At 33.9% G+C, this 21,123-nt stretch overlaps 1 protein-coding gene across 1 annotated transcript; it reads right to left on the bottom strand.

Moving 5' to 3' along the window:
• Positions 1–1,626: 1,626 nt before the first annotated feature.
• Positions 1,627–9,998, bottom strand: LOC124458359 (mediator of RNA polymerase II transcription subunit 11-like). Its single transcript, XM_047008388.1, has 4 exons — positions 9,993–9,998; positions 3,479–3,592; positions 2,171–2,263; positions 1,627–2,092 (listed from the first exon to the last, which is right to left on the bottom strand). Exons 1-4 carry the CDS (start codon positions 9,996–9,998, stop codon positions 2,003–2,005), a joined length of 303 nt encoding a protein of 100 aa, XP_046864344.1. The 3' UTR covers positions 1,627–2,002.
• Between the last annotated feature and the right edge of the window lie 11,125 nt (positions 9,999–21,123).

Raw genomic sequence — 21,123 nt, 5'->3', positions numbered from 1 at the left:
TCTCTTATTTAGCGTATAATATAAAAACTACACGGTAGAATTTTTTAAACATTTGCATAGTACTCATATTTATATTGTCTAAAATATATCCAAAATCTGGAAAGTTCACAAAATTATAAATGGTAGAAAATCATCTACAAAGTTGGACGACACAAATGCGCGTGATATAATCTTATATAATTAAATTCCTATATCCATGTATTTTGCAAACAAAGGCCTATAAGTAAAAAACTACAATGTGGAATTTTTTTAAACTTGGCAATATTGTAGATATTCTTATTTTCTATAAGGTATCCAAAATCTGAAGAGTGCACAAAAAATTAAAGGGATTAAAATTCATTAAGAATGTATTCTGGTATAAACTGTGAAGTAAACGCCACATTCGACAAACAGCTCAAGAGCTAAAAACTACACGGTAGAATTTTTTTAAATTCAAGTATATTATAGAATTTTATATTGTCTAAATTATAACCAAAATTTGGAAAGTGCACAAAAATAAAAATGGTGGAAAAACATCGACAAAGTTGGGTGACTCAAATGCGCGTGATATATAGAAAGTTAATTATATGAGATTATATTACGCGCATATAAGTCATCCAACTTTGTCGATGAATTTCTACCATTTAATTTTTTGGTGCACTCTCTAATTTAAAAAATTCTACTGTGTAGTTTCTTATTTATAGGCCTTTGTTTGAAAAATATATGGATATCGGAAGTTAATTATATAAGATTATATTACGCGCATTCGTGTCACCTAACTTTGTCGATGTTTTTCTACAACTTAATTTTTTGTGCACTCTCCTGATTTTGGATATATTTTAGCTAATATAAATATGTACAATATGCAAAAGTTTAAAAAATTCTATAGTGTAGTTTTTTACTTATAGGCCTTTGTTTGTAAAGAACCGGAATTCTTAACTTAATTATATAAGATTATATTACATGCATTCGTGTCATCCGACTTTGTAGATGATTTTCTACCATTTCTATTTTTGAGAACTCTCCAGATTTTGGATGTATTTTAGACAATATAATTATCTATATTCTTGCTAAGTTTAAAAAATTCTACAATGCAGTTTTTAAATTATACGCTAAATAAGAGAAATGAAAAGTACACTGTAAATTAAAGCTTAGTGTTTTCTTCAATTTCTTGATTTTTATACTTTTTTGTCATGTCTAAGGACAGTAAAATAGTCATAAACAGTTAGAATTATTTTTTATGGTTGTATTTGATAGAAAACGTGTTTTAAAGACGATTTTTCAATTTATCATTTTGAATGATAAATTTTAGTTGAAATTGGTGATGAATGTTGTGATGAATGTTGTGTTGATTGTGGTGCCCAATGTGGTGCCAATTTCACAGTTATACTTCCTTTCATATGGCAAAGGAGAAATAAATTCAGCAACTGTACCAACGATGAACAGATCCGAGCAACGTAGAAATAGTCATTTTGTTCATGTATCAATTAATGGTTGGCATTCGCGTAACTTACGAATGATATACTGTTGGCTCAACGCACAGAAAATTAGAAAAAACTAAAATGATAGGTCATATATGGTCATACGTGCGTGTGGGCTCATATTTATGTGGATACAGCGGTCTTAAAACACTGTTTGTCATTGACATCTTTTGTGACCATGTTTATTGTTTGTCACATAAAAAGAGAATCCCATTACAAATATGAGTATTTGTAGACGGAAAAAGTTAAAAAATAAAAGACTTTTATTTGAAAATGCGTTATTTCTGATTTATGCTTGTCTAAACGTCTAAACTGCATGTAGTATTTTTTCTGCACTACTAAAAAGTTTGACATTAGTTGTATTTTTTCATGGATTGTAGGGGTGCAACATTGGCCAATGGGATGATGCAATAAACCTGTCATTAGCAAGCTATCAAATTAATCATATGATCAGATACTCAGGGATGGCCAAATAATTTGTCAAATTTTTAAAAACATTTCTATCAACCAATCCATAACAAGTCGCACATAACTTCATATCATTAGCCACCATTAATATGCTTGGAAATTTTGACTAAGCCTTCAACATGTTGCTTGGCAATGTGTGTTCCTTGGCAAATCAAAGAGAAATCCTAAAAAGGGAAGTGAAGAGGTGAAATCAATGAAATTGTCAAATGAAACTATATCAAAATGAATGTGTACTAGAGGACCTTTTCAGCAGCATATATAGAGCCTTCATGAGGTTGCCCTGTTGCAACCTCTGAAAGGTATGTGATTTGCTCTTGAAGACCTTTTTCAATACTCTGAAAATATCAATGGTTTAATTTCTGACTGCAAAATGACACAAAGACTGATCTTTTATGACTAACAAACATGATAACTTACAAAATGTGAAAAATAACACCACTACTATCCCAAAAATAAATGAAACTGTCCAAAATAGACAACTGGAGTCCTTGTTTTTATACATACAGAACAAAACAACATGGAAATATTTGTCACAATGCATTAATATGCCCCAAAAAACATTATATTGGACTAACATAATTTTTAATTCAATCCTGATCATAAATGGGAAAATTTATTTTGACAATTTGTGTACATGGATTGACTACTACATTTATTTGATGTCACGTTACTCTCATTGCAAGATTGCCCTATGCATGTGAATATCAATTAAACTTACCGATTACCAAAAATTTTGTAAGTGATTCAAGAAAATACAACAAAATACAACAATTTTGATCTGTACAAAAAAAACAAGGGTTGTGTTGTGCTGTTTCAGCCAAGCATACCAGCCAACATTGAAAAGTTTGTACACTACAAATCTGAGATTCAAAATTTGCAGGCATGAGCACCTACTTTTCTCAAAATTGTGCATCGTAGATCTCAAATATATACTTTACAGCATTACAAAACATATTTTCGGGTTCCAAAGCCAGTTGAAAGTATTTCATAAGTATAGCATAATTCCAAAATATAATGAAACAGGGATGGATTAAAGGTTTTTTTGAAAAAATTTTTTTCTTTATTCTTTAATTCAATTAAAGACAATTAAAGACAATTAAAGAAAACTTTTCGAGAAAACCATTAAAACTTTAACAAAATTTCAAACAAATTGTCAAAAAGGAAATATTTATTCCTGAGCTAAATATTCAATAGTGCTAAAATGCAAATATGAATTATAAATTTTTTACTTTGCTGTGCCAACATCTTGAGACTAACAAGTCACCAGGCTCTGTATTCTCATCAAGACAACCTCATATTACATAGTGAATGCACAAGTGAACCACGGAGAAAATACGCTATTATTTAATATTTTAATGTAACATTGGATAAACACTATTTCAGACATAAGAGCATAAATAAGGAACATTAAAGACAATTTTTAGTTTTGATTCAAATCTTCTTTAATCATTAAAGAAGATTAAAGAAAAAATGATTAAAGAATAAATGCCATCCCTGTAATGAAATGATTGAAATCTACGAAATTCGTCAAGTCTATGCTTAAGTTTTACCTGAAGTGAATTTAGAAACTGTTGAGTATATGTCTTGAAAGTTTCTTCACTGGGAATTTCTTTTGAAATTTCTTTCAAAGCATGGCCAGCATTTGAAACAACGAGCACAATTTCCTTAGAAGTCAAAGCATATAATTTACAGGTCTCAAGAAAAAGATGTAATGGAATTGACACGCCATGCTTTATCGCTGAAACCCTTCTTACTTTTCAATTTCCTGAAGTTGTCTCAAACGATCTTGAGATTGCGAAGCAGACATGTTTGACGTTTTACAAAACAAACCTTTGCATAATTAGCAGTTAAAAGATGTACTTTTTCATAGTATTAACGTGCCAGAGCTGTATAACTGCTCACTTTAAAGTAATTATCCTTAACGATAGGAATTTTATATTGCAAGGTATTTCCACTGATCTGTATATTAATTACCTGGGCGGGAAACCCATTGAGCTCTATAAGACCTGGAGGGGAAAAGGGGCCTGGACCCATTGAGCTCTATAAGACCTGGAGGGGAAAAGGGGCCTGGACCATTGAGTTCTATAATAACTGGAGGGGGAAAGGGGCCTGGACAACGTGGTGAAAAACATGGCGGTAATGGCGGATTTTGGTCATTGAGTTCTATAATAACTAGAGCGGCTATCTCAAGCGCGGCCTTAGATATCTGATGACGCCAAAAAAATGGCGGATTTCGTCCTTTGCCGCTGAGATTTACCGAAATTGACCGCTTTTCCGAAAATTTCACAATTTCCCACTCCCTCCTGAGGAAAGAGTGAGGAAAATGTATGTGTGTATTTGGGATTCGGCAAGCAATTTTTTGATGAAAATGAAGGTAAAACCTTAAATTCATAACAGCGAGTCAACTGTGGTTGTCAGTTGTCTGCTCCTAAGAGGATGCATTTATAACTATCGACGAAAGACCTATATGTCGGCTACACATGTATGAATTCAGATGTGAGTCCTTTTCTTACCAGCGTCAAACTTGTTTGATCGATTAAACTCTTTAGTCTATACAAAAAAGTATATCATAGTTCATCTCCACGGTTCACGAGAGAGAAGTTAGCTTATTTGTTATCATTGCTATTTTGCTTCTTTTCATGCAATGGGCAATGCCTTTTTTCGCCACAGTTGTAGGATTTTTACTTGTTTCTTTAAAAAAGTACATATTAAATCTCTGGATATGTACGGATTTTCTGTAATTGAGTTTCATATCAAATTTCAAAAAGGCTCAAGTCTGCATAGGTTTGGTAAATGAAAACAAACAATATTGTATAGAAATTACTTTAAGTAACCTTTTTGTGATGTTCTGAAGTGCAACTGCATCAAATACTTTTAAAGTTGTAGCACATTTTGATTTTGTTGTATTGATATATGAATTGGGCAAAATGCAAATAATCATCAAAACACTTATGCTTCCAATGGTGTTTATAATTCATTTGTAGTTTTAATACTTCTACCTTTCTTTTTCACTTTGTTTTGTTTTTCCTATATTTGCAATAAAAGTGCACTATAATTTGAATGATTAACACAGTTTTCACCTCAATAATAAATTTCATAAGCAGTTGGTAGTGCATTTTGTTCTCTGAGTATCCACATCTAGTGTTTTGTTCATACAAGAATGATGAAGTGCAAGTAGATATGTCATAGCAAGGCAATAAAACCAAATGAATTACATACCTATAGTGTACTTTTATGCTAGAAGCTTAAAAGCTTTTTTAGAAATTAGAAAGTTATTGGATTATATTACCTCTATATCATCAATCTCATGATAAGAAATAAGAAGCAAAAAATTAGTAGAAAAGCTTTGAAAAGTGAAAAACTTTTCTTCAAAAAAGCAGCAATAATGCATATGATAAATCTCCATTCTGTACTCTAATAGGTAAATAAGCTCAAATTTTTCTTAAAGAAACATAAGAAATATATAAGAAATATACAGTACAGTAACTTTAAAGGTTTCATCACTGAATCTTTAATGCTTCAGTATAGTGCATTAGATATTAGTAACATTCAAACAACACTCAACTAAAATATTTTGATAAAGATATGACATGATTTAAACATTAAGTTACATAAAACCCAATGGCTTATACAGTTTGAAGCTTCACATCTGCATCGAGTCATCATCAATCTCAGTACAAATGTTTACATAGACACAAACTTTATGGCCTTCCATTTTACATGTTTGTGAATTGACATTTCATTAAGCATCAAAACACACACAACCTTCTTGCCATCTTTCTTTGGATCATGAACTTTAACTTCAAAGCATTCAAGGCATCCTTAGTGAATCCATTGTCTCCATCCATAGAATTTGACCACGATCAAATTAAATAACTCTGGATAGGGCAGACAATAAATCAATTATCTTTACAGCATTATCATTTTTTAAGACTCTGCCTGGTCAATAACATCTTCCAGTCATCTTTCTCCTTGATCTTCCCTGCATGTTGTCAGCAAATAGAACATAACAAGCTCTGCTCCAAATCATGGGTACCGTTGGGGCTGATCATTTCTTTTTGATACTCACAGAGCAAAATGTGTGCAGGGTCTTTTTTGCTTTAGGGAAACTATTTTGCAAATAAATGGGTAAATTTACGATTTCATGCATTAACAAATGACAGAAAAGTATGCAGAATTTTATAAACAAAAACAGGAAAACATCAGTATATTTGGCGTTCAAGTCAGTCTTAAAAAATACGATCTTTAATATGAATTTTATGGCTTTTCAAGTACATGTATAATTGCTTTTCAATCGTTGACGGACTAACAAAACAAACAACTACCTCACCTGTGAGAAGCGATATGTTCTTTTTTGTGGAAACAACGACATCCAACAATTGAACGATTGAAGTGTTGGCATTATAAAAGAAATGCCAAAAAAGAATCGTCACAGAATATGGAACTAACGATATCCATATTCTGTGATATCGTGTTTGTTTTTGAAAAATTCTTTATAATTTACTATAGACACCAGGGGGAGGTCGAGAATATTATTTTTCTGCAAAGCGATCATTTCAGCGGAAATACGTACTTACCCCTACGACTTAAGTCGACTGGAAATATATTATAAGTAGGTATGTAATTTTTTGAGTTTTTTTGGTAGGATTGATTCTTGGTGTCTTATAAGGTATTATGATATTCTGATAAATCTACTGAGAACTTATGAGGAAAACGTCTTGAAATAGGAGAGCAAAAGAACGAAATTCAGAAATTCTATAATCATGTTGCTGGTTCTGTTTTGAGCCAAGATATTAGAAACTGGATTGTCATTGACAACCATGGATCTGCTACTGAACAGAACTACATTAATTTTCCATTGAAAATACTATTTCTTAAATTAAAGTGCATTGGTTTCTCTAACATAACACTTTCCTTATTGCTGCATGAAGGCAAACCTGTTTAAATAATTATAATGTAGGTGAAGATATATAGCATGTTGTATAATTGTTATTGCACAGATATCTATAATATTATGGCCTTGTGTAATGTATGTCAAGAACTTATTAATTCTCAAAAATGCCAACCTTCTTGCACTACTTTTCTCTTGTGTCCTTACAAATTACAGTTACCTATACTTATTTTTTCTAGGTTCAAACAACTTGACAAACTTTTGAATTTTACATTATGCCTTTGAATTTTTCTTTTTGTCTTTTGGTAAAAATATCAGTGAATGACTTAAAAATCAAGTTTATCTAAAATAGTATTTTGTACAAAGTAACTATACATAATTGGAGGCAGATGTGGCTTCTTTTACTAGATTGCTACTCTTATTCATTTAAATGATATCATAATTCTTCAAAAGACATAAAAAGTTCTTTGCCATCAATTTTTGCTTCTTCCACATTCAACTTCATTGCAACCAATGCATCTTATGTGAATTTTTAATCACCTGGAATTGAAAAACGTATGGATTTTGTCCGATGATGCAGTACTATATTTAATGTTTCATGCATGTCATCATAAGCTTTTCTTGAGCAAATATTTCAAGGTAGGAGCAAAATTTGGCACGTTATTGAACAAAGTAGTTTTCATCTTGATTTTGATGTACTAACCTGTTTACTACACTGTATAACAAACAATTCATTTACAGAAAAACCAGATGGCATTTATAAAACTTTTAGCATAAAGCAAACCTTTACACACCATCATCATGATTGTCCATAATCTGTCAAATTGCCCAGGCTAGCTGTTTAATACAGGTATTTTTTATTGTACGACATGTACCAAAGAGTTCATTAATTAATCCTGCAGTGCATTTCTTTTCAATACAGCTCTGTCCTTAATGTTTGCTTCATATTTTCAGAAAAATATCATGAAAAAAATCCTCCATTTCAACTCAGTTGAAACAAGGAGTTTTAAGTTATGCACATGTCGATAATGTTAGTCATTAAAGAACTGGTTGCTTTGCCTCGTCTAGCAAGCGATTAAGTAAAGAACAAAAAAGACTGCATAAACATAACTTAAATTATAACTTAGGAGTAAAAACATTCACAAAATATATACCATCACACTTCAAGTATTGACTTAAAACAAAACAGTGAACACTTTAAATGGTAAACAATCTTACGTTGCTCACCGGTGTCATGAAATGTTTCCTTTTCTGGCATTACTTCAGCATCCGTACACCAAATAAGTTTGCAGCATGTTTTAAAAATAAAATGTCTAAAAGTTTTTGTGCTTGGCATTCATATTTTATATAATCGCAATTGTGGTTATCAAATCTGGGTGGGCGAAAAAAATTTTATTTTATGAGCCCGCGTCTTTCCGCTGACTTTGACAACCAAAATCCGCCATGTTTTTGACCACGCGGCCGCGGGCTAATAATTTATAGTAATTTGGTTGACGTTTCCCCTCCAGGTCTTATAGAACTCAATGGGAAACCCTATGAACTCAAACACAACTGGAAAGCTAACTTGGCCGCCATCGTCGAAGCCTACATGATCGCCGCCATTGAGGGTACGAAGGCGAAATACATCACTTCGAAATTGCTGGATTAAAATGAACAGACTGCAAACAATAAAGATAGCGAGGGAAAGGTTTCATTGATGCTAATACTCTTATAAATGCTGCTCAGTAGTTCTATAAATTCACACAAACATTGTAATAATGAACTTGGTAATGATTACATCAAAACTAACATAAAAGAGATGCTTTGTACAATATATGGAGTTAAGACTTTCTTCTAAGATCTAAACTTAAATTTTTATCCAAGTATAGGTTATGATTATGGCTATAAAAGTTTAATCTAGATTTCCTCATCTGACAACCATCCACAATTGTTATTATTTCAGGTGACCCAGGATTCACTACATTAGTATAGTTGCAATGAAGTTGAAGGCAGAAGAAAGAGAAATGGATTGGAAGAACTTTTTTGTCTGATGAAGATGAACTGGAAATAAATAAATTGAATAATTCAAATAAAGTTCAAATCATAAAAAGTTTCCAATTGCAAAGTGGGAAGGTAAACCTGTGCAGACATGTGATCTTGCAAAAATCTCTTTGTTGGTTTTTTGATTCGTTAAACAAGTTATTTTACCCAAGTTTGATTCTTATCAAATTACACAATGTCAAAATATTACATATAATGCACCTTAATATTTATAAACCTTGTTAGATGTTGTGAAACTACTATTTCAACATTTTTGCTTGTATGCCAGCAATATACAACGTTTTCTCAGAGAAACTAACAAACAATTGTTTATTTTGCTGTAATTTCATTAAAAATTGATGTAGTTCTGTTCAACAGTTGGTTCACAGATGTGGTGAATAGTTTAAAATTCTGTTGTATTATGATATTTTGGCTCAAACTATTTACAACCAACAACAACAGATTTACATGTTAATTGATAATATCATAGCATTCTGAATTTTGCATTGTTCTTTCTTCTAGCTCACCAAGTTCCAGTGGCGTGGTGGCAGGGGGGGCAGGAGGGCCAGGGCCCCCCTAGCTGTTTATTTTAGGGGGCGCTGAATTGGATACGAGTAATCAAGTTTTAAATATGGGCTGTAAAAAATTAAAAACGCATTTGAAACAGAACAATTATTTTCCCAGTTATATATTCAGTGAATGAAGTTAACTTTAGGGAATTAGGGAAGAAAGGAAGTAGACGGACCAAAATGAAACCTTGTCAGGGGGTCGATTAAAGAATAAGATATTGATGAGCATTCTAGAATTAGATGTTTCGTCTGTGGCCACAACGCGTGCATGATTTTGTCACGATGACTGTAGACAACATACATGCAGGGGAGAAACTAGAACGCTAATTGGGGGGATGAATATTCTTATATTCAGCTTTGCCCCGCTGATTTCTATTGAATTTAACATCGCCAACAAAAGAAATCAACAGCAAGGCAGAGCTGAATATATGAATATTTACACCACCCCCCAGTTAGCATTCTAGTTTCGCCTATGCATACACGGCCAAACTGTCCTCTTAAGGGGCGCAACAAGGCCTAAAATGTGTAATTTTTTGCCTATCTTAATCAATGTTTTTTGCTTCCCTCACAGACAGTAATCGTTACTGGCATTGTATCTTATGATTAATCCGAGCGTAGTAATATATTTTTTAAAAATGACAGTAGTGCAGTCATCGGTAAATCGCTATCATAAATCATAGTCTAACGTGAAGTAGCCCTTAATGATACCGCAGCATGTACTGTGTAATTGTTGGTATTGTGTTATTTACATTTTCATCGTTACGACGACACATTTGTCATTTTCAGTAGTAAAGCAAGTTATTATACGGTAAAACTTTTAAATCACTTAAAGCTTCTTCGTAAATGTTCAAGATTCATTTATCCGCAGTTATCGAATGTGAATAACAGCATACATTTAATTGAAATTAAGATATTTTTTAAACAACAACATTTGAAGACCAATTAAATTAATGTCTCAAAATGCAAAACTCTCATTTTGAGCTTCCATTGCTGGCAATACAGATTTAATTCACAAAACAAACATTTCATTTGATAATTCCATTTGTGTGGGGAATCTATTTTAATATTATTTATTGTACATCATGGATCATGGGGCAATGTTAAAGACTAACTACAATGTCTAATTCTTTCAACACCACGAAGAGAAAAAAGTCGGGTGCTGAGTATCGGAGATTAAAGAAAGCTAGATTAGAAGAATTTTCGAAACTTGGGGGAGTTTTGCTTGATTACTTTAAACCTATACAAAATTACCCACCATGCATTTTGTTACAAACAACAGAGGAGTTAGAATTAAAACTCAGGTAAACGCCGAGCATAAGTGAAGACCTTAAACAAGTGCATGCGCAAGAAATGTCTGAGTCGACAGATGTAAACGATCAAGATGAGCATACTTTCAAATAAATAAAAAGCAATGATTCTGTTGGTGAATGCCCTGAATTTGACAGCTTTGTTAATTCAAATGAACGTAACGAAGGCGAAGGCATCTCAGAATCTGCTGAAAATGAATTGAATCGAAATATTTCTATTGATACGAAAGAAAACACTTATGTCCCTGGGACAGTTGTTGGTCTTAATCTTAGCATTAGCGAAAAAAGGCGTTTACTTAAAATAAATCCATGCCAACCATCCCAGTTTGCTTTGAAACAAAGGAGGATAGTACAAGGAGATCGCACTCGCTATTGCTCCCAGCAGGTTTTTTTCCACGATGATGGAACAAGACGAAAATGGATTTCCTACTCTCTAAGTGAAGACAGCTTGTTTTGCATACCGTGCATTCTGTTTACAGATTTAACGTCTAGGGGAGAAAATATTCGGTCAAATCAAGGAAGATCTTTTGCAAGCATTAGTTTCTCCAAATGGAAAAAGCAGTATATTAGAATTCTGGAGCATGAAAATGCAATTCTCATCTAAACGCAAAAGTTGCAGAAGCTCTTTTCCTTCAAGAAAACTCAATATCGGATCAGTTTCATCACCAGGGGAAAATCGAGTCTGAAAGACGTAAAAAGGAAGTTGTTTTAAACAAAACAGTTTTGAAATGTGTGATAGATGTTATTATGTTTCTTGGAAGACAAGGGCTTTCCTTTAGGGGTCACTGTGAATCACTGACAAATTTCTATCTTAATACAGAAAACTTTTTGGAAACGCTTAAATTATTGTCAGAGTACGATGAACCCTTCAATGAGCATCTTGAGAAAGTTCGTGATCACCAAGTGAAGCAATCGACAAAGGATGGTGGTAAAACTGATGTAAAAGGAATCAAAGGACGTGGCTCATGGCTAACGTTTTTGAGCAATGATATTCAAAATAAGTTAATATCATTGGTAAAGAAATATCTTCTATAATTGTACAAAAAATACGAAACTGCAAAGCATGGGCATTGATTGCTGATACAACACCCGATATAACTCATACAGAGCAATTGAGTATATGCGTAAGGCTTGTTAATGAAACTGGCGAGTGTTCTGAACACGTTTTGTCATGCCCAAAAGCAATTGGAACAACTGCACATGACCTATACACTGCTATTACAACAATATTACAATTGCATGGAGTTTCATTTGAAAAGCTTGTTGCCCAAACGTATGACGGAGCATCCAGTATGAGCGGATGTTATAATGGTTTGCAGGCAATTGTAAAAGAGAAAATCGGAAACCACATCATCTATGCTCACTGCTATGCGCATACGCTAAATCTCGTCTTGTCCGATTCAGCTTGTGTTGCTATTGATGTCATTACTCTTTTTGACTCTTTCGAAAAACGGCACGTTCTCTTTAATAATTCTCATAAATAACACGAATTGTTTCAATTGGTTCAAAAGAATGAAAACCTCAAAATTTTTTCGATTTAACGTCTTAATACAGTTCGATGGAATGCAAGAGAATTTTGTCTAAACGTATTTCTTTTAAGGTTCAAGTGCATCATGCGAGTGCTCCAAAAAGTGGCTGAGGAAAGGTCGTTCACTGAAAGCCAGCGAGCAACAGCAAATGGATTGCAAGCAGCTTTTCAGACAAAGCAATTTGTTGCGACTGCCTGTCTTTTCCAAGAAATTTTTGGAATTATTGGACCTTTAGTCGATATCTACTGAGCGTAAATGCTGACTTTGGAAAAGCAATGGATATGGTTGCTAGCTCAATTTCTAGAATTCAAATCACACGTAACAAACCAGAAAAAATCATTGAAATGTCCGATACTTTTGCGTTAGATGTCGAATTGAGGTCTACACGACCTCGTCGTCGACGACCAATGGACGGAGAACAAGCCAGAGATGATTTGGCAGATTCCCCAAAAGCACAATGGAGGCGAGACACATTTTATAAAGTGCTAGATTCCATTCAATCTTCAATGAAGAATCGTTTTGAAAAGAATCGACCACTAATGAAATCATTGGCTTTATTCGCACCTAATCAATTTGACGAGCTCTCGAGCAAGTACAAGACACCTCACGGTCTTCAATCTGCAGTGAAAGCCTTTTGTGATGTGTATAAGATAGATTCCCAAAGATGCGCTACTAAACTGTTAAGCTTTGCAGAAACATTTAAAAAATTTCACTGTTCTCAGTTTTCAACTCAAAATGACCATGATCATAATGAGCAGAACTTTGAAACTATCGATGATGGTGATGGTGATGATGATGATGAAAATCATTCTGATACTGACATAAGTAAGCATTCGAATAATGCGTCAATTACCGAGAAGGCTAAAAATCCGTCATAACTAGATGCCTTGAAGCTGCTTTGTTTTCCAATGTACAATTTAGTCGACGCATACCCAACATTATGCAAAGTTTATTCAATTGCAGTGGCCATACCCATTAGCTCAGCAACTGCTGAACGTTCTTTTTCTTCGTTGAGGAGAGTAAAAACGAGAATTCGATCTACGATGGTACAGGAACACCTGGAATCATTGCTTTTAATGGAAGTTGAAAGGGAAACTCTCCTTTTTATCGACAAAGATAGAATCATAACTTTACTCGGGAAAACCTCCCCAGCGCTTGCAAAGGCATTAATATAAATATATTTTACTATGAAAAACAAATAACGTAACAGACATATAATTGCTTGATGATACTTGGTTTTTTAGTTACTTTCTTTTTTATGAAGATTCATGTTTGTGTTTTATAAAATAAAAATAAATGAAATACTTGAAAATAGCTATAAGAAAAGGTGAAAGGGGCGCAAAATTTGTGTTGGCCACCGCAGTAAAAACACTGCCAAGTTCAAGATATTTTTTAACATATCCTCGGTAAAAACTTTCTGAATTTCATTTTAGTTTATATACTGATAAGACCCTACCAGTATCACTCTATCCTAGCAAAGTTTACTTAAAATTTAATGACTACAAACTTTACACTTAGACTTCGTCAAGATTTATCTAGCATTCTGCTTTACTGATAATACACTAGCCAGTAAAAACTTTATACTTCGTCAAGATTTAGCTAGTCCAACATTTTTTGGCTCCTTTACGAGCATTGTTTATCCATTTTTGTTGAGTTAATCGATAAAGATAAGTGAGCGAGCGAAGTGTTCATACTTTAACATCTGTAAGACATTCTCCATCCCACAGAATGCCGTTTATATTGATTAACAAAAGTTTCTTTACCGCAGATTTTTTTATCATTATTGTGCGTGTATTTCATAAAACCCAAGGCATATCGTTCTAGGCTCCGTTTCAGGCCCCGTTTCCTTTCCAGGTAATTTGATAGAGCTCAATGGGTATTTCACATTCTCAGGAAAAGGTTATCTGAAAATTGGGAAATCAGTGCAGTTGCGGATCTAGTGTACCTACGTCAAAATAAATCATTTAAGAAATAAAAGATGTTTACTGTGTTTGTACAGGCTTATGCAAACCGAGGAGACATTTGGGAGAACTCGAGAGTATGGAAAGCCGTTCCGGCCAAAAGCGTATCGAGTTTAAAAGAGGATACCGAGTCGCAAATGTGCTACCGAGAATCACGTGCAACATGGCCGAGTTTTTAAAGATGAAAAACACTGTTCCGAGAAATTTTACTACCCAGAATATTTCAACAAAAAATAGCCTATCGAGAACAAAAAGAGGTGGAAAGGATCTCTCACAAACAGCAGGCGACAATAACTGAAGTCTTAAAACAAAATGGCGGTCAATAAGCAAGCGTCAACAATTGAAATACCTTCTATTTTAAAGAGACTGTTCTTCTTACTGGCCCCTGTGATCATTGTGTCCCAAGACAAAGAACTAAGCTGTATTTAAAAAAGCACCAAGATATTGTCTGTTGAGTATAATTTAGCAAAGAGTGGTCAGAACAACAAGTGGTACAAAAAGTAAAAAGTTTATTTGGGCTAAAGTTAATGCATTACAACTTTGAATTTCTTGAATCAGTCTATACACAACTTGTACCACCCACATTACCACCTGGTGAAACATATAACGGAACAATGTTTTTCACAGTATTTAAACATAAAGTGGTGTATGTTAGACCATCAGTTCAAATTATTCTTTTGTCGCCTACTAAATCTACTAAGAGGAAACATGTTTTAGAGGACAGTAATGATCATTTGTCAAGTTGGCTGATGAAGGGCATAATGACACTGATCATGGAGCTTCTTCGCATAAGTGCATTTATGGAAAGTCAAATGATTCTCGAGAGAACAGCTTGCAAAGTGTTGGAAGGTCAATTTCTCAGAATGAGAAGTTTAAAATAATTGACGCAAAAAATTCAAAGCCATCCATGTTACCCAAGAAATGTATTAGTTGAACTGAATTGATAGTAACACAACATGGCAAATTCTTCGCAAATGCCAAAGAGTATTAAATGTAAATCACTAAAATGTTCACTGTTTATGTTAAATTTATTAAAAACGTACTGATCCTGGATGAAATATGCTTTGGACTTCCTCCACAGTATTACTTGATGCTTTGGACTTCCTCCACAGTATCACATGTCACGACCCGACATTAACCAGACTTCATTCTCTTCAAAACTACCTTCGTAAACTTAACAAACGTGGTGAAATTACTGACGAACAATTTGACTCTCTTAAACCTGTTACAGCACAATTTGGTAGAGCACATGGTTTACTAAAGACAAACAAGAAATATGATACTTTACCAAAATTCAGACCAATAATTGACACTACTAACACTCCTCACTACAACGTTGGCAAATTTTTATCTTCCCTTCTTTATCCTCTCACTCTAAATTCCTTTTCCCTTTCTGACTCTTTTGACGCCGTAACTAATATTAATAACATTCCTAAACATCTGTTCGCTGAAGGCTATCAATTTGTTTCATTCGACGTTGAATCCCTTTTTACCAACGTTCCATTGTCTCGCACAGTCAAAATCATTTTAGACCGCATTTACGATGAACACGTAATTTCAACAACTTTAAAAAGTCTACATTAAAAAAAACTCATATTAGATTGCTGCAACAAAACTGCCTTTTCTTTTAATAACACCATTTACACCCAGAAAGACGGCGTTTCTATGGGTTCCTCATTAGGACCTGTCCTTGCTAATATAATTTTAACCGAATTTGAAAAATTAATAGTTTCCGATCTCATTAATGATGGCACAATAAAATTCTATAACCGTTACGTTGATGACACGCTTGTTTTAATTAAACCCTCCAGTATTTCCGCTGTCTAATCGAAATTTAATAGTTTTGATGCCAATCTCACATTCACAGTTGATACATTTCACGATGGCATAATTCACTTTCTAGATATAAAAATTTCAGTTGACGGAACTGACATTTACCGAAAAGACACCCACACTGGTCAGTACTCACACTTCTCTAGCTTCGAACCTTTTCATCGTAAAATTGCATGGGTAAAATCTCTTTATTACCGTGCCTTCAAAATTTGTAGCAATAAAACACTTTTCAACAATCAAATTGAAATAATCAAATCTTACATGTTTTGGAACGGTTATCCTAACAGCGTTAAAAACTTTTTGTTTAAAAAACTAAAATCCAAATACAATGATTCTATTTCCGTTGACAACCGCTCTTCTATAGATGATAATCTACCTAAAATCTGGGTTCGTATTCCTTATCTTGGCATGCGTGGCGATTTCCTCTTAAAATCCTGTTTTAAGAAAATACAAAAACATCTTTCTCAACCGGTGAAATTTATTACTATTTATGACACTAAAAAACTGTCCTATTTTGTCTCTAACAAGGACAAACTTCCTTCACTTTCTCGCAGTAATCTTATATACGAAATAACTTGCCCTGGTTGTGGTAAAACCTACTTCGGCATGACACAAAGATGCCTGTCTGTACGGCTCAGAGAACATGCAACCAGACTCTCTTCTAGTGTAGTTGGCCAGCATTTCTCTGAGTGCGAAAACGCTCAATTCCTGGCGACTCTACAAAACCAGTTCTCACAACTCAATGATCTCCCTCTACCTCCCAGAACTCCCTCTCTTATAGAAAACCTTGTATTCAACAACTATAAAATACTTCACTCAACCAAATCTAACAACTACCACATTCTTGCTTTTCTTGAAGCACTACTCATTAAACATAACAAACCTTTTCTAAACACGGGACTTAAGGCTAGCAAAGAATTACAACTCTTTCTTAATTTGTAACACACTCATTCTACCAGTCGGGTCGGCAGTTTCAATTCTTCCTTTTGTAATACTACACCTCTTCCAACTCATTGTAAATATCACACTATTTAATTTCTATTGCTTATTTCCGTTTACTTATTTCATGCGTTGTAAATATATATGTGTATGTATGGTTTTAAATATCATTCTGTCTGAGGATGACTTTGTAATAAAGTCGAAAATTTACAGTTTACTTCTCGTCTTGTTTTGATTCACATTTTGCAATCTCAAGATGTCTTGTTTCTTCGGAATTTGTTTTATATTATACTTTTTTAAATTGTCGGCTGGTCATGGTTATCAGATATCTAAGGCCTCGCTCGAGGTAGCCGCTCCAGTTATTATAGAACTCAATGATTGGCACCACATTGGGAAGCACCACTGACATGTGTATTAGACTAAGTAACGCATCTCTTGCGAAAATTAAAGCGGGAAGATCGATCATTTGCTACTGGCTTCATGGGGGGTATCGGTCAAACTTTACTATACTTTTGTATTACAAAATCACAGTTTTTGCGTTTTTATTCCTTTTTCAAACTTCTCATTAAGGCAAAATTTTTATGCCATGTAGAGGAAGACTGGTAGAGAGTTTTACCCTGAAGCTCAGTTTTTTGCTTTGTAACGACTGAAAAATAAGATGGCAATTTGTATTGAAATTTGAAAGTTGAAGGTGACGAGGACAATTTCAGCCGTGCGAGGCATTTTTAGAAGATGAATACTTAAATTACAAATTTACAACAAAGTAAGAACAAAGATATTTATATCTTCAACATATTCATGAATATTGAAGCTGTTCACATATGAACTGGTTGAAAACTTTGCTTCGCATAATTACAACAGAGGTACTTTAAATTGCATATTTTGATGATGTACATCTCGTAAAGTTTAATAATACCGTTTTCAACTTGCAAAATGTCTTTCTGATTATTTTTCTATGTCGATTTGTTTTGTTTCTTCACTGATATAATAAAGAAGTAATTTGAAATTATTATGATATTAGCGATGTGAATAACAAAGTGTTGTTAAATAAGTAAATTTGTAGCAATCTTCGATAAACATCATTGCAGATGAAATTTTGGAAGCAGTAGTAGTATTTTGTAATATTTCTACATTTTTTTAAGAAGCAGCAGCATCACATAATCTCCAGTTTATTTCAAAACAATACAGGTCGACCTCGTACCATCTCAATTTTCTGCCATCATAAAGCAAAGAAGACAAATTTTTTAGGATTAAATATTTTTGCTGGTCGTTCTGTCCCTTTCATAAAAATTTTGCTCGAATCAAAAGTTTGTGGAACTTATAAAACGAAAAAACTATGATTTTGTGATACAAAAGTATAGTAGAGTGTGACTGATACCCCCCACGAAGGTCATAATCAGATGAGCCAACTTCTGACTCATACATGGATGCGTTATCCAGTGTAATTTTTTTTCTGCATGTTTAAGAATGTCTGTGCACCTGTCTGTTTACTAGATCAAGTAATTTTGATTGCTGTCTGTTTTAGAACATCTTATAACGCAATCTATATAAGCAACAACATCTTCATCTTTGTCAACACCAAACACCGCGGTGTATTTTCAAGCCATATGAGCATATAGATATGAGGGGATCCTCGATCATTGTTGATATTCAACTCTATAAAACCAATCTTTGATTTTACCCAAAGGAGCAAGTTTACTCATCAAAACTTCTTTTAAAAATGAGTTGAACTGAAAGTCAAAATGTCTTCCACATGAAATAGGATCACTTTGAATAAGACGACACTTTTCATCCCAAGGTAGGTTGTTCAGATCATCATCACTGTAAGGTTTGTGATCTAAGAGATGATCAGGAATTCTCAAAAGATGATGACATTTTGTTTCTGCTAATGAAAAACTGCAAAAAGTGATGTTTTTCAACTGACGAATAATAGCAAAAAGGTCTTTTTTCGGTTTTTCAAAATATGGCGGTGAACTTCTCAAAGTTCACAGAAATCGAAAATCATCATCATGATTTATTAAACTTTGTAAACCTTCATTTGTTTCTAAATCTCCAGCAGTGAGTGTTCTATTTCCCATCTTGTTTTTGTGCAAGGCAATTTGTGAATGTCCTAGTAGCAATTTAATTTGCATTTTTTTAAGCTATATAAAATATATTTTCGCATTGCAACTCGTCTATCTGATCTTCTTAATGCAGACTTACATACTTCACTGTAATGGACACTTTCTATTCTGTGCTTTTCGTCTGGTCTTTTTTTGTCGAAGAAAAATTCCTGGATAAACCATTACTTCCGAATATTGGTCCCGGAATACGCTAAATGGTCTGTTACCCTCACCTATTGCAACATTTTAAATTGCTTCACGCTCAACTTCATTTACAAAATCGGGTGGGTTTAACATACTGTCGGTTGCTCCAACAGCTTTTTCCACTTCATCTTCAATCTATTCATCTTCAATCTATTCATCTTCATCTTCAGAAGTTCTCTCTAAAGATTGATGATTTTCGACCATAGGCATTGTGGTATCAACATTAACTTCATGTACAAGACCTTGTAATTTGTTCAGCCAGCTTGCATCTACCACTACTCCTTCATCTTGTCACAAAGAACTGCTGTGTACTAACCAAGCAGCTGCTTGCATAACTTTGTTAGGTCTAACATTCAGAGAAAGAGCAAACGTTTTGTACTGTAATCGTCGATTTAACTGAACTTTAATAGTCCCCGTATTATCTGAAAGTATAGGTAGCGTTTTTACAGTACTATTCACATCAGCTGGCACGTTAATTACATTTCCAGTTATCTTCAGTTGATCACCTCATGGAGCTTGAAATATTTTTTGAAGGACTAAACGAGGAGCAATAAGTCGACACTCTAATTTATTCAAATGAAAAACTCGGCTTTTCAGGGAATTTCATTCCATTTGAAACGGCGCGAGGTGGAACACTGTGCTTCTTCAAATGATTGCGACAAGTGTAACAAAACCATTCAACATTATCAACACTAACTATGTTGCGTAGCAACTTAGATGAGTAAGAATTAGATAATCTTAAACGTTCAGCAGGTAAGACACTGTGCTTATACCACAGCCAATCACAACAACTACATATATACAATGGTCCTATTGATACAGATTAAAACTTTCTTATGAGACTATGAACATCATTGGTAAATTCAATTACGGTGCATTTATGCATTGAGGAACTTACGTCATTAAAATCTCTTAATCTCTCGACATCCAGTGTATGTGTAGCTTCTTTTTGTTCACGCCGTTTTTTACTTGCATAAGGTCTTTTACTTTTACGGTCCATAGCCAGTCTAGCCTCCTATTGCTCAACTGTCTCAGTCATAATGCATGATCTCTTTCGTTCACGAGCCTTGGTTAATCTGGCTTATTTTGCTCAACTGTCTGATTTTGAGAGCGAAATCTTTTTCGTTTACGAGCCTTCGGCAATCTGGTTTCTTTTTCCTCAAGTGTCTCATTTTTAGTGCACAATCTATTTTGTTTACTAGTCTCTCCCAATCTGTCCTTTTTTTGCTCAATCGTCTAATTTTGAGGGCGAAATCCTTTTTGGTTCATGAACTTTGGCCAATCTGTCTTTCTTTTGCACAATTGTTTCTCTTTCAGGGCTTAATATTTTGTTTCACGAACCTTGGCCAATCTCGTTTTTTTTGCTTTTTGTTTCTCGTTCAGTGTGTAGTCTATTTTGTTCACGAACCCTAGCCAGTCTGACTTCCTTTTCGTCAATGGTCTCATTCCAAATGCACAATTTCTTTTGTTCACGATCTGTAACAAATCTAGCTTCCATTTGCTCAGCGGTCTCATTTTTTCTTCGTATAGTTCCATTTTCCTTCAATTTTTCTAGTCTTCAAATTCGGACATTTGTAACTTTAGCTTCAAGTGGTGTAGATTCTATTACTTTGCTCTTTAATCAATTTACACCTTTTAGCTCAAATGGGACTGTGCTTTGACTATTCTGGCTGAAGCAAGATGTTGAAGAAAAATATAGGACAAGATTTTGTATATTTTCAACTGAAACTAAAATAAAAGTACCCAGTGGTGATGGCATTCCTTTAGCTTCTCTTGAATGTGAATCAAATACTCTAAATACACGGGTAAAAGGCATTATTATAGTTACAGTATTCATACCA

The sequence above is a fragment of the Xenia sp. Carnegie-2017 genome, unplaced genomic scaffold (genome assembly GCF_021976095.1).
Source record: "Xenia sp. Carnegie-2017 unplaced genomic scaffold, XeniaSp_v1 HiC_scaffold_6, whole genome shotgun sequence".
Lineage (NCBI taxonomy): Eukaryota > Metazoa > Cnidaria > Anthozoa > Malacalcyonacea > Xeniidae > Xenia > Xenia sp. Carnegie-2017.
Note: the sequence above shows the minus strand (reverse complement) of the source record. Positions and strands in the feature narration are given on the sequence as shown.

What these genes read in the sequence shown, in the direction of transcription:
- LOC124458359 (XM_047008388.1), bottom strand. An exon ending in AGTTTCTAAATTCACTTCAG is followed by an intron (nt 2,264 to 3,478) that starts GTAAAACTTAAG and finishes TGATATTTTCAG; the next exon opens with AGTATTGAAAAAGGTCTTCA. An exon ending in CTATATATGCTGCTGAAAAG is followed by an intron (nt 2,093 to 2,170) that starts GTCCTCTAGTAC and finishes TTCCCTTTTTAG; the next exon opens with GATTTCTCTTTGATTTGCCA.